The sequence below is a fragment of the Ruditapes philippinarum genome, unplaced genomic scaffold, assembly GCF_026571515.1.
Source record: "Ruditapes philippinarum isolate M1 unplaced genomic scaffold, ASM2657151v2 ctg2259_1_1_1_1, whole genome shotgun sequence".
Classification (NCBI taxonomy): Eukaryota; Metazoa; Mollusca; class Bivalvia; order Venerida; family Veneridae; genus Ruditapes; species Ruditapes philippinarum.
The window spans coordinates 17269-32088 of record NW_026866331.1 but is presented as its reverse complement, the minus strand read 5'-3'; the positions used below and the strand labels follow the sequence as shown (position 1 = coordinate 32088).

Genomic DNA, 14820 nt, shown 5'->3' with positions numbered 1-14820 from the left:
AGTATTTCTAGGTGAAAATGTTCATAAAATGCACATTATCATATTCATATCTGAATTTTAAAATTCAAGCAGTGATAGGAATACATTGACGGTTGTTCCAATCCAACCTTTGTCCATGACCAGTCTCAAACAAACAGGGCAACCGTGCTATATTTCCATCTTTGCCACGTTGGGAGACATTTAGCGACCTTTCCAGAGGGTTGAAGTATAATTTTTTGCAAATATTCTGGAAAAAATATCTCTTTGTTTTCTCTTGGAAATAACAACCTAAGTTTATACAAGCATCTATTGGTTGTTGTTACACTGGTTATTGATCCAAATACAGATTGATTTATATTGTCAGACAACAGGTAAGTTTAATAACATCTGACCCCACTGAGAATTCCGATTTCAATTCGATCCATGAAATGGTACATAAGTGTTTTAGGATCACTTGTTTTAGAATCACATCCCAAGATGTTACAACATTTTAATAAATTCTTCTTTTCAAGTGCTGAATTCAGTCGGGCTTAATTTGTGCGGACAGTCGACTGAAGTAAGCATTGACGTGCATGAACTGACTCAGTCAAAGGCTCTTGAAAGTGAACTGCAAATATTTAAATTTGCCGTTTTGCCGTTTTGGACGACATATGATGTCTAAACCATTGCTTTATAAATACAAGTTACTAACAAAGTTTTAATCATGTTTTAAAATCTTAAATCGATGATGGTGCAAAGACCGATATATCGGAATTTTATGTTCAGTGATTTAGAAAAAGCTCAAATACCGTAGATTATAATTACATTTTTAAAAAACGTTGTACCTTTTCAATGGTGGGACCAAAGGTCAAGGGATATTCTAAACTTATTTACAGGAGACCAGTCAGTTTCATGCTTTACAGTGGAATTTAGTCTGATTCATTAAGTGTCAAAAATGTGAACTTTTTGGAAAAGGAGGAGGGTCGCCAAAGAGCAATGAAAACAAAGAAAAATAAGTGAATATCAAATGTTATTGAATATGTTCAAGAAAGATAACGGAAAGTGAAACACCTCCTAGGAGAGCAGATTGAAAAACATATGGCAGACATACTACATTTTTATAAGAAATAATATTGAACACAGACTGTAAATATCTGTGGATTAAAATTCAACTAGTAGGATCAAAACACCTCCTCCTTGTCTGCACCTACTATAAACCCAAAGAATATGATCCCCGAAGCGTTGAAGAATTCACCAAATCACTCTTCATGGCATCAAAAACAATGCAACTATCTAGGTAGGGGTCTAAATATAGGTCTAAATATGCGAAAAATGGACTGATCAAACAAAGCCTCAACCAAACACTGTAAACACCATTCATACTACAGTGAATTTAAAAGCATTCTCTATGATTCAAATCTCGCCCAAGTAGTACAAGAGCTAACCGGCAAAAATAACATTCTACATTTTTTTATGACAAACAACCCGTCAATTGTAACATGTTCAAGCGTAATTCCATGTATCAGCGATCATGATGCTGTACTGATACAGCCAAATATCTCTGCCAAAAGTAAGCCCCAACAACAAAATGTTCTTTGAATTGCAGCATGGTTTCCGAGAAAAGAGGTCCTGTCAAATCCAACTCCTTTTGTAAGTCGATGATGTCCTACAATCTGTTAATCAGAAAAGTCAAGTCAACCTCATACTCCTTGACTTTTCAAAAGCATTTGGCATGGTCAACCATGAAAAACTTCATATAAGCTGCATTCGATGGTATAAGGGGGGGGGGGGTAACTCTCAAATGGATTTAGTCTTTCTTAGACAATAGGTCACAATCAGTAGTAGTAATTGGCTCCATGTCTACTACTATCCTAGTCTACTCAGTTGTCCCCAGGGTTCAGTCCTTGGACCTCTCTCATTTCTTATTTACATAAATTTATGACCTTCCTGACTGTTAAACACTCGAAAGTTCGACAGCAGTATATCTCTCTCTATCCGTAGCTTCTCAATCCTACAATATACAACAAGACTTACATCAACTTGAAACATGGGAATCAAAATGGAACATGAAACTTATTCCTTCAAAAAGCCAGGTTATCCAACTAACAAAAGCTAGGAAATACACAAATACATACACAGTACACCATGCTAAACACCATCCTGGAATCAGTACCATCAGCAAAATACCTGGGTGTCACAATCTCAGAAAACTTAATCTGGAACACACACCTTGACAACATTGTAAAAATGCAAACCAAACACTAGACTTCCTGACACTAGATGGTTCATCAAGGTTCGCTCGGAACCCTTCAAAAGTACAGCCTACAACACACTTGTCAGCCTATTGTGTCTGGTCCCCATACCCTGGAGCTCTCATTGACCAGATTAAGTATGTGTAGTGTCGGGCTGGGTCAAAAAGAACTACACTAGAACATCACTGGAACATCTGCTATGTTTGTATCCCTAGAGTGGAGAAGCCTAAAACTGACTATAATAAAAAAAAAAAGAAAAAAAAAAGAAAAATAAAAAAAAAAAAAAAAAAAAAAAAAAAAAAAAAAAAAAAATAAAAAAAAATAATAATAAATATAAAAAAAAAAATAATAAAAAAAATAAAAAATAGAAAAAAATAAAATAAAAATAATAAAATAAAGAAAAAAATAAAAAAAAAAAAAAAAAAAATAAATAACAAAAAAAATCAAAAAAAATAAAAAGAAAAATTAAAAAAAGAAAAAAATTAACATATTTTCCTATGACATTTATTCCACTGGAATGCTTTACCCACAGTCCTTGTCACCATGTCTGGTCCCAAATGTTCAGTAAGACAGTAAGCCAGATTGAACATGTCTCACCCTAGACACACTTGCCCTGTTTTTATCTTTTAAAACTTTTATTCTGCTTTTATACATGTTTTATTCGTCTTACTATGGTGACACGCAAAGTCTAGGTTTGACTCAAAGGAAGATAGATGATATTTTTTCTACTGATTTTCTAATAATACAGTTTTTGGTTTATAAGTAACAAGGGAGATAACCCTCACAATGTGTATCTTTTTGTCTATTTAGTGATCTTTTATCATTTAATTATTTTTCAATTTGCAGATTTAATAATGTAATATCAATTTTTACATGCTTTTACAAGTTAATTTCGGCCTCAGTGATAGTAAACATGTCAGTTCAATTCAACCCAATTTACATGTATTATAAAAAAAACTTTGAATGTTGATTTCGGTAAATTTACCAAAAATATGATTTCGGTAAATGAACAAAAAATTATTTAGCGGCGTTCAAATAAGAGATTTAGATTCGTATCTTATTTAATAAAAATTTTTCTAAATAAATGTAAATAATAATTGTTAAATTAATTAATAATCTCACATGTACATTCAATATGCTAATCAAAATGATTTGGTAAAAAACAAAACTTTTATTAAAAAAAAAATTCGAAGACATCAATTGATAACTCTGTATGTAAAGTGAAAGTTCATCGAATTTGGTAAACAGGACAGGAAAATTGTTTTAATCTTCATTTTCCCGTCATGATTAAGTTATTTTCACTCAAACAACAAAAGAAGGACGGTACAGATCCCTCTGATAGATCTGGAAGTCATAAAAAGTCATCAGCTGCCCAACTTAGAATACAAAAAGGTTAAAAAAATCGACGATTTGATTTTTTTTGTGTGTGTCACTTGCTCATCATCAGTTACCATGATTTATTTTTAGAAACATCATCATTCATCCTAATTAACTCTCGATTATTTCTTTTTAAATTCGAATGTGTTTTAATTGTTTCCCTTTTATTATCTAAAACCTTCACCTTGATGAGAAGACATGCACTTTTAAAAAGGAAGTGGCTAGCCATACAGCTGCCATACAGCTAGCCAAAAGTTTTAATAGCCATACCAGAGTCACATACGATTAGCCTATTGCACTGTTGGGGATAGCCGTATGGAATTTTTAAACTATATAACCTAAAATAATACGCAACCTAGTTTCTAAAAGAAGATTTTATTGAATATCATGAAAACTTTTATCAATACACCCATAAAGTTTAAACACTTTCAGTATGATCTACGTAAATAACGGAGGTAAATCGTGTGAAAAATACGAGTTGCTTCCCTTATCTTCGAGTAAAATCGATACCGCTTATGCTAAAACAATACAAAATAAGCAGTTTTTAAACTGCTAGTTGTGATTAAATGGCCTATTTTAAAATGTATTACACCAATAGAAAGCTTTGGATATTAGCTTCATCACAGTATAAACTTCAACACATCTTTTGACTCCAAAGTATTTAAATTAACTGTTAAACCTACTATATGTCAGACCATATGATTTATACAGTGAGATACACAACCTGGCGCTATCTTTACTTAAAATACTACTAATAAGAATAGCCTGTCGTCTGCTAGTTCTGAAAGTGTTTATTGGTGTATTACAATAGGCTGGTACTGTACAGTTCAAGGGATTTTTGCACTTTCCGTTTTGTTACCACGGACATTTTAAACAGTGAGTGGAAAATCGCAGGGGACAAACAATGGTCAGTCATGGTGGCAAATCACCGAGGACGGGTTAAAAAAATCCCTGCAATCCCCTGTGGAAAATCACAGAGATGTGCCATGATAAATATTGTATATAAATGTTCACGTGCATGTACAATGTAGTCTTGTTAGAAAAAAATTAATAACACTTATCTATTGCTTTAATAACAGCTGTAACATAATCTGTATATGTATAAAAATCTGTAATTTTGAAGGTCCATTTGCATAAAAAAATGTTTAACAAAAATCAAAATGCACTTACAATAAAAAGAAATGTTTACCAGGGTTCCCTCTGTCGCTCGCCAATGGCGCCAAATGCGACAAAATATTTATTCTGGCGCATAAAATCTTTATGGCGAATTTTACTGGTGCCAACGTAAGATAAAAGCATCCTACAACTATTACACTCAAATATCATAAGCGGTCGTGTCAATTACATAAGCGGCCCAAAGGTGAAAGGTCACGCATGATTAGTTTGTTTATCAAACTGTATCATCAATTATGTTATCAACTGTGTGACACTTCTGATTGGCGAATTTGGTGGCGCAAACTAATTATGACCCAGAGGGAAGTCCCGATCCCTAGTTACTGGTATAAAGTATATATAAAATGTACTTGTATGAAATATAAAAACTGTTGTGTTTTTTTTATTCCAGATATAAATGAATTGAATTTACCCAAAACATGTCAAGTAGATTTCCCAGACCCTGATGATCTTCTAAATTTCAAGCTTGTGATAAGCCCAGATGAGGTAGGTACAAGTACAGTTGGTATAAAAATTGATACGGTACAATTCAGTGATTTTTCTCACTTCATTGGGAAGAGGCCTTTGCCTCTTGATTTTGGGAAAAATCATCGCTAAAATTGTTGATTTGGGAAGTAAAAAAGCTGGTTTAAGTTCAGATTTTTGGGAAAACTGCATGATTTTAAAGAAAATTTCAATTGGGAAGAGGCCTTTTTTCGGAGTCTGTTATATCACAGACAATGTAAGTCAAACTGGTCTAATAAGACACAAATCAAACACATACCCGTTGCAAAATGTAGGCTAGGCTAGTACAATCTGAAAAGGTTTAATTCTATTGGCTGCACAGTGTTATTATTCTGATAATTGATTAATCCTTAACCTGCAGAATTTCTTAATTAGAATTGTCCCATTTCAAGACACACAGTTAGTTCATTATTTTCTCATTCTTGTGTCACAAGATATACACATTGTTATCAGTTATTGCCAAAATATAAAGATGAATTTTAGTTTTATAGAACTTTTAAAATTTTGAAAGCAATTTGCATAAATAAAGTGATATCATTGGCTACTGGGCAAACCATTTAAGAGAAGTATTTTAGGTGTTTTAAAGTACCTAGACTGTGTCTACTGAAACCATTTGGAACATACATTTTGACAGGGTCTATATAATAGAAAATGTAGCTATCATCTAAGAGACTGATGTAACTCTCCAGGAACGATGGTTAGGAAACTACCCGCCTATATGACTGAAATACTGTTGGAAACAGGCGTAAAATGAAACAAACAATCAAAACAAACAAACTTTTCTAAGAGATTTACACACATTGATTATTTGTATATTAGAAAAAATGTGGCTATAAATTAGTGATGAAAATTCCCTTCCGATATTGACATTTGACCAAGCAGTTGGTAACTTACTCCAGGAATAAGGGAATTGGTTCTGGGGAACCATAAAACTATATTTCTATGAGTCTGAACACATTTATTGCTCAAACTGTCAAAGGATAGAATTATTTTACTTACATGTGCAGTCCTGTTTGCAATACAGTGGTATTCAGTTTACTGTTGAAGCTGCTATGGGAATGTAGGAGTAATGATGACTATTCCAAAGATTTTGTATGATTTTTAAAAGAATGGGTAGATAAAGGGAAGGCCTTGCTATCAAATTTCACAACTGATAGGTTTTCTGGTGCCAAGATTGTTGTTTTGCTTCCACTAATTTTGCGGTGCCTAGATGATGTTTTGTTTCTAGAAAACTTTGATCCTTATGAAAAACATAGCCAATTTAGAGATTAATTGTGATGTATGCAGTGTCAGGAGAAGGATGCAAACATACTGTTTTTACCCTGCGGACATTTGAGTATAAGTTGTTAAGTAAAAGGTGTGCACAAAACATTCAAAGTTGTCTTATTTGTGGGAGAAGAATAAGATAATGAATCACCGAAGGAAACAAAACTTACCTATCCTAAAAACAAGAAAAGAAAAGTAATCATAAAATCAATTATAAAAGAATATTTGTAGACTAAAGAAAGAATCCTAAATTCCAGTATCAGTCAGTATAATGAATCAAGGTTTGAACCAAAAAGCGCTGTACCCATGAATCATGGGCCAAGAGGCAGTCTTTTTGACCACTGCACCTTAATGTGAATGTTCCATGGGTGATCCTTAAATAAGGTCTGTCAAAGTTGTGAAAATCCTTTCCATGATGAATTTAAGTTGCCATGGCAACCAAAATATTTATTGAAACATGATAGTGATACGGCTGAGACATTTTCCTAATATAACAAAATTCAATGAAAATGATTGTTCATCTTTATTAAGATATTGATATAGCTAATTTGAAATGATTCTTAATTGACTGTTTACCAAAATAGTTGAAATTATTGGGATTCATCAAAACAAGGCGTTTCATGATAGGATTGTGTTTACCAGTATGTATATAGAGAAATTTTCAAATCTTCCTAATGTACATGTAAACACAGGTGAGCAATACAGGATCATTGCTTGCTTGTTAATATGATACAAGATTACAAATTTTTATCGTCGAATTGTAATACATGGTAAACCCTAAATCCCAGTGACCTTCAGATGAAATGTCAAGGGTCAGACAAATTTAGGCTTATAGAAATTTGTATGAATTTTGTCTTATTTCAGGGGTTCTATAGAGGCGGAAGATTTGTTTTTAACTTCAAAGTTGGTCAAGGGTATCCACATGATGCTCCGAAGGTGAAATGTGAGACAATGGTGTACCATCCCAACATAGATTTGGAAGGAAATGTTTGCCTCAATATTTTAAGGTACCATGACAACGCAAACTCCCCGCAACGGTTACTTCCCCTGATCAGTACAGTAACCACTGCCACCACAAGTAAATTCGGCTTCAGAGAGCCGGATATATTTTTTTTCACTTTTTATTTATAATAGAATTCTTTATATCATTTTAGTTTTCTTTAATTAAATTGTTATGATTAATGTACAAGAATGTAATAAAATATACTTATAAAATTTTGTAAAAATAACGAAAGATATTTTCACTGTGACACCGTATGTATAGTTAACAATGACTGACTGAAAGATTGCGCAAAAGATTTTGATCCGGCACTTGTTTTAAAGTGTAAACAAATTGAGTGTTTTGAACATATTTTATCTCGCAAGGATGTAATTATAAATCTGCCAGTTGGATATGGGATTCTTGGCGTTCTGAAACTGGCCGCCATGTTTTTGTCACATGACACAACTATCGTCACCTGATTTCAGTGGTGGCAGTGGTTAAAGTAGCAAAGCGTGACATAACCGCTGTGAGGAGTTTAATGACGAGGAATTACATGTACAGCTACATATGCCCCTACATTGTTTAGGTCTATCAACTTTAGCTGGAATTTATTCCTTCTACAAAATGATGGTCATTTACTTAAAGCCTGTCTACTTTTTAGCTCGACTATTCGATAAGAATAAGTAGAGCTATTGCAGTCACCCGAGCGTCGGCGTCGGCGTAACCACTTATGTTAAAGTTTTTGTAATAGTTCAAATATTTTCAAAGTCCATAGACATATGGCTTTTGAAACTTTTGCACACTTGTTCACCATCATGACCCAACCTGTAGACAGGAGGAGGTAATCTATTCAAGCATTTTGACAGAATTATGCCCCTTTTTCGACTTAGAATTTACGTTAAAGTTTTTGTAATAGTTCAAATATTTTCAAAGTCCATTGACATATGGCTTTGAAACTTTGCACACTTGTTCAACATCATGACCCCAACCTGTAAACAGGAGAAGGTAACTCTATCAAGCATTTTGACAGAATTATGCCTCTTTTTCGACTTAGAATTATGTTAAAGTTTTTGTAATAGTTCAAATATTTTCAAAGTCCATAGACATATGGCTTTGAAACTTTGCACACTTGTTCACCATCATGACCCCAACCTGTAGACAGGAGGAGGTAACTCTATCAAGCATTTTGACAGAATTATGCCCCTTTTTCGACTTAGAATTTACGTTAAAGTTTTTGTAATAGTTCAAATATTTTCAAAGTCCATTGACATATGGCTTTGAAACTTTGCACACTTGTTCAACATCATGACCCCAACCTGTAAACAGGAGAAGGTAACTCTATCAAGCATTTTGACAGAATTATGCCTCTTTTTCGACTTAGAATTATGTTAAAGTTTTTGTAATAGTTCAAATATTTTCAAAGTCCATTGACATATGGCTTTGAAACTTTACACACTTGTTCACCATCATGACCCCAACCTGGAAACAGGAGGAGGTAACTCTATCAAGCATTTTGACAGAATTATGCCCCTTTTTTGACTTAGAATTTACGTTAAAGTTTTTGTAATAGTTCAAATATTTTCAAAGTCCATTGACATATGGCTTTGAAACTTTGCACACTTGTTCACCATCATGACCCCAACCTGTAAACAGGAGGAGGTAACTCTATCAAGCATTTTGACAGAATTATGCCCCTTTTTCGACTTAGAATTTACGTTAAAGTTTTTGTAATAGTTCAAATATTTTCAAAGTCCATTGACATATGGCTTTGAAACTTTGCACACTTGTTCACCACCATGACCCCAACCTGTAAACAGGAGGAGGTAACTCTATCAAGCATTTTTTTACTATCAAGCACTAAGAATAGTCGAGCGTTGCTGTCCTACCGACAGCTCTTGTTGTTGATTTTAGTGATACTTGCTGAGAAAATAGTTTTTTGTGTGCTTTTTTAGCTCACCAGAGCACAACATGCTCAAGCTGAGCTATTTTCATCTCCATCTTAGATACAAGTTTTCTTCAAAATGTATAGCTGGGAAGTCGCCATATGACCTTTATACTATTGATGTTACTTAAAACTTAACTGGAAAAAAACCAAAAAGAAACATCAATTAAAGAAATAGTTAATATATAAACTGCTAAAATCATATTCAAAGAGTAGTGATCTGCATGAAATATTAAAAGCACAATATTCATGTTAAATGTATATTTTAATAGTTGTTCAAAGTACATTGTAATACTGAGTTATTCGACTTATTTATTTTTGAACATTTGTTCATTTGTTTCATATGGAACAAATTGATGAAAAATTGAGCCTCCGCAGTTTCTTTGTTAATCTAATGCTCGCTAAAGTGGATAGTGAATTGTAATATATTGCATTTATTTCAATGATCATTTCAGAGAAGACTGGAAACCGGTTTTGACAGTAAATTCAATAGTGTACGGATTGCAGTATTTATTTCTGGTAAGTGAAAGCTGTTCAATTGATTTCTAAGCATTCTGGCAACAGAATGACTTACCTATGCCAACAGTATAGAGCCAGGCCAGCTGGTACATTTTGTACGGGAAACCCTCTCAGACAAAAGCTCTCTCGTCCCAAAATGACAAAAGCCCTCCTGTGAAAATGACTTGGCAAACAAAAGCCCTCTCTTGAAATTAACAAGGCCTTGTCATTTTTGGACCGGAGGGCTTTTGTCCAGGAGGGCTTTTGTCCTACACTCCTTTTGTACAGTCTGACTAACTCTTAACTGTCGTCTACTAAGATTTTACATGTTTCAGTTCAGTTAAATCCCCTTAACTAACTGTGGACCATTCCAAATTCAAAGCAGGACAAGTCCATTATACAAATCTTGCATTGTAAATGTTTAAAACACTTGAATTGTTAAAGTGAAATTGTAAGATAGGTGTGGCCAATTTTTAGCTCGACTTTTCTATGAAAAGGGGAGCTATCCTACTCGCCCCGGCGTCGGCGTTAGCGTTAGCGTTGGCGTCACACCTTGGTTAAGTTTTTCGTACCACCCCACTTTATTTCAGAAGTATTACAAGTATGGCTTTGAAACTTACCATACTTGTTCACCATCATAACCTCCATCTACAGACAAGAGTACATAACTCTGTCAAGGTTTTTGACAGAATTATGGCCCTTTTTTGACTTAGAAAGTGTATTGAGCTTGGTTAAGTTTTTTGTACCACCTCACTTTATTTCAAAACCATTGGAGGTATTGCTTTGAAACTGACCATACTTGTTTACCATCACGACCTTCATCAACAGACAAGAGGACATAACTCTGTCAAGGTTTTTGACAGAATTATGCCCCTTTTTGACTTAGAAAATACATTGAATATGGGTAAAATCCACTTATTGCCTTAACCCTTTGAGATATTGCTTTGAAATTTTAATGCTATTTCACATCATTACCCCCATCTGTACGCAAGAGAAGGTAACTCTGTCAAGGATTTGTTTTAAAAATAAAGGCCTTTTATCGACTTAGAATCTTGGTTAAGTTTTTAGTACCAGTCCACTTTTTGACTGAACTGTTTGAGATATTAATTTGAAAGTTGGAATACTTGTTTACCATCATGGTCCCAAACATGGGCAGGAGAAGGTAAGGATTTTATTTGAATTATGGCTGAAACTCAAAGATTTTCATTCTTGTCCACTTGTTGACTTAACCATTTGAGATATTACTTTGGAAGTTGGAGTTCTTATGTGCCATCATGAGACCTATCTGTAAGCAAGAGAAGATAACTCTGTGAAAATGTTTCTTGATTTTTACTTAGAAATTCCTAGTTAAAGTCTTGTGTGCCCTTAACTGTCAAAGTTTTGTTTTATAGGCAAGCACTAAAAAAGTCGAGCGCGCTGTCCTTCTGACAGCTCTTGTTACTAGGTACAGTTGTATTTGGGTGCTTAATTTTTTAAGTCAAGAATACAATATATACTGGAGATAGATTGTATATGAAGCTATGGTCAGACACCTGCATATGATTTTATTGATGGAAATTTTCTTATTGTGGTACTTTATTTTGTCATCCATTTTAACTCTTATCCCACTAAATATCTTAAATGAACTTGTTCATATTTCAATCATCATTTATGGGGACAATTTTTAAAATAAGTACTGACTGAATAGCGAATATTGCAGACCATGTTCAGTCGGCACAGAGGTGCCGGCTGATTTTGGTCTGCAGAGGTTGCATGGATAAAGTTAGTAGCTTCCAGCAGACTGAAGGTATATACATGTAACATATTGATATTATAATGATACATCAAAACTTTATCATAAATTCAGTCACCGTCGTATATCCTTGGCCGAACCATTAACATTTATTAGCCGTGTAATTTTAGGGCAATATCCAGTGAATTGGAGGTGTGCCATTTTCAAAGACAGCTATTTCATTGGTTGCCTTGAGATTTCATGAGGCAAATTCATGAGGCTATTCAAACCGATCAAATTGTTCTATTGGACATTCAGTATGACAGACAAAATTGAGGCAACCAATTAAATTCAGTTGTGTAAAATTCACAATAAAAGAGGTGAAATATTTCAAGCAAAAAGCGTAGAAAATTTACTGTTACTGATAGTTTTTACCCTCGGCATTGAAATATATGACATTTGTTAAACGCAATTGCATTGGTCGATATTTTACGCACCTGTTGCCGTTTATCGATCCAAATAGCTTCATTTTACCCACAACTTGATTTTTTGTTAATTATTCATGGGTATCCCATGATGAAAACTAGTTAACTAAATTACAGTTTTGCAATAAAGTTTACAATATTTGTAAGTTGGTTAAGATATTGAACAGAATTAAAACATTGTTAGGTGCATCATTTATAAAAACAACATATGAGCCGCATCATGACAAAACCAGCATAGTGCGTTTGCAACCAGCATGGATCCAGACCAGCCTGCGCATCCGCGCAGTCTGATCAGGATCCATGCTGTTCGCTATCAGTTTCTATACTTGCTATAGGGTTTGTAAGCGAACAGCATGGATCCTGATCAGATTGCGCCGATGCGCAGGCTGGTCTGGATCCATGCTGGTCGCTAACTCACTATGTTGGTTTTGTCATGACGCGGCTCATATGAGTAATTATTTGGTATTGGTGTTTTACAGGAGCCAAATCCAGAGGATCCATTGAATAAAGAGGCAGCAGAGGTTCTTCAAAACAATAGACGATTATTTGAACAAAATGTTGCAAAATCTATGCGCGGGGGCTATATAGGATCTGTTTACTTTGACCGATGTTTAAAATGAAACATTTAGATTTTTTGCACACTGATTGATCTTTTTTTTCTGAATAGTTTTGAGTGAAAGAGTCCTGAAAGAAGTGCTTGACAGTTTAAGGTACACAAGTGCAAACGTAATGATAATTCAGGTGTCTGTAAACAGTGCTTGATAGCAACAACGTATTGTCATTGTTTAATATTTTTGAATTGGTGTTTAAAAGCCCCATATCTCTTGTGTTTGATGTACAGTTCTATTATTTAATGCTTACTTTGTGTTTAAAATATGCCAGTGCTAGATTGATGTCATGTCATTAGTGATGATGTCATATTACAGCTGATGATGTCATTTCACTAGTGATGATGTCATATTTGTATTACAGCTGATGTTGTCATGTCACTAGTGATGATGTCAAACTCATATTACAGTTGATGATGTCATATAACAGTTGATGATGTCATGACACTAGTGATGATGTCATACTCGTATTACAGCTGATGATGTAATGTCACTAGTGATGATGTCATATTACAGCCTATGATGTCAAGTCAATTTCAGGATTTTATTTTCATCTATAAAATAAAATGTTAATAATTTAATCATTTTTTGAGTTAACTTGAAAGAACTTAGTATGATATTTTATTTAAAGCTAAAATGAAATCAAGTTTATATTAGATCTCTATTTCTTAAATATTTTGGACAAATGTATTAATACAACTTTTAAGTTATATGGCAATTCCTATCTTTTATAATTTTATGTCAGTTGTGTTGTCATGGCATTAGTGATGATGTCATTTTGTTTGAATTTTCAATTCTTCTTCTTGTTCAGACACCTGTTATAAAGTAGGTGTTTAAATATAAAATGTTGATTACGTTGTCAATTACATGTCAATTTGAAAGACCTTATATCTAGTGTTAATTAAATAAATTTGGGGTCTTTTTTATGTCAGTTACATGTCAAGTTGGAGGACTCTATATTGTTACAGCTTAGATTGAATTTAATAATTTTGTGGTATTTATGTCAGTTACATGTCAATTAAATAATTTTTTGAAGGACTCTATATTGTAACAACCTAGATTTGGGGATCTTGAGTATATTTGTTGTTTTAAATTTATTGTGTCTTGTTTCGGATAACATCTGTAAGTTTTGCATTTGGATAAGAGCATAGCTTGTCTCCTAGAGGAGCATTGTTGTGCATATTGAGAGTGTTTTGTATTATTTATAAGTCAGGAAAATGAGAATAGATATATTCTACACCTTGATAATTATTAATTAGTTTAGACAAAACAAGGAAATAAAGTTCATGTAGCAATATTTGTAAATTTAATGGACTATTAATGAAAACAGTTGTTTTTTTTTTCTCACAATTTTCTTCATGCAATTTAATCATTTTCAGGACAGGGTTGTCTGTAAACCAAAGGTGGCCTTTTATCAGGACTACTGCTATGAAATAATTAAAGCATACCTTTTTTTCGTGTTGGAAAATTTTGACTTACCGTACATAACAATTTTGTAATTTTTTTCTTTTTTCGAATTACTGATTGAAAACTCAATTATTTAGATTGTTAATAAGTATAACATTGATACCTGTACTGAAATAAACATATTATATAAATATCTTGTATGTTGTTACACAATGAACTCTTATACCACCCGAAATATATTAAATGGACTTGTCCCATCTTTCATTCTGGACAAAACCATTCATCATATTTAGGGAAAATTTTCAATATACATGTATGTAGTGACTGAATAGTGAACAGTGCTGACATTGATCAGCCAGGACAGATGTGCCAGCTGATTTTGGTATTCACTGGTCACATTTGTAGAATCTGTTGTGATAATCCTAAATAAATTTTCATATTTATGCTCTTCCACCATGATAATGGCAAGGAACATTTAGTGTTACCCCTGTTTGTCAGTCCTTGAGCGTGAGTGTCCAAAACCCTTGTCCAGCCCATAACTCTGTCATGCATCAAGGGATTTTGAAACTTATTGGCACAAATGTTGAGCATGATTAGATTGTGTATCATGCACAAGAACTAGGCCCTTAGCTCCAAGGTCAACATCACAGAGGTCAA

At 33.6% G+C, this 14820-nt stretch overlaps 1 protein-coding gene across 1 annotated transcript; it reads left to right on the top strand.

Moving 5' to 3' along the window:
- The first annotated feature begins 3397 nt into the window (after nt 1–3397).
- LOC132732175 (NEDD8-conjugating enzyme Ubc12) lies at nt 3398–14361 on the top strand. Its single transcript, XM_060718547.1, has 5 exons — nt 3398–3602; nt 5152–5246; nt 7395–7537; nt 9910–9973; nt 12628–14361. The coding sequence occupies exons 1-5, from the start codon at nt 3494–3496 to the stop codon at nt 12766–12768; spliced, it is 552 nt and encodes a 183-aa protein (XP_060574530.1). The 5' UTR covers nt 3398–3493; the 3' UTR covers nt 12769–14361.
- The last annotated feature ends 459 nt before the right edge of the window (nt 14362–14820 follow it).

Excerpts from the sequence above, each read along its gene's own strand:
- LOC132732175 (XM_060718547.1), top strand. The coding sequence starts at position 3,494 with ATGATTAAGTTATTTTCACTCAAACAACAAAAGAAGGACGGTACAGAT. Across the intron at positions 5,247-7,394 it reads TTGTGATAAGCCCAGATGAG|GGGTTCTATAGAGGCGGAAG; the intron begins GTAGGTACAAGT and ends GTCTTATTTCAG. Across the intron at positions 7,538-9,909 it reads GTTTGCCTCAATATTTTAAG|AGAAGACTGGAAACCGGTTT; the intron begins GTACCATGACAA and ends TGATCATTTCAG.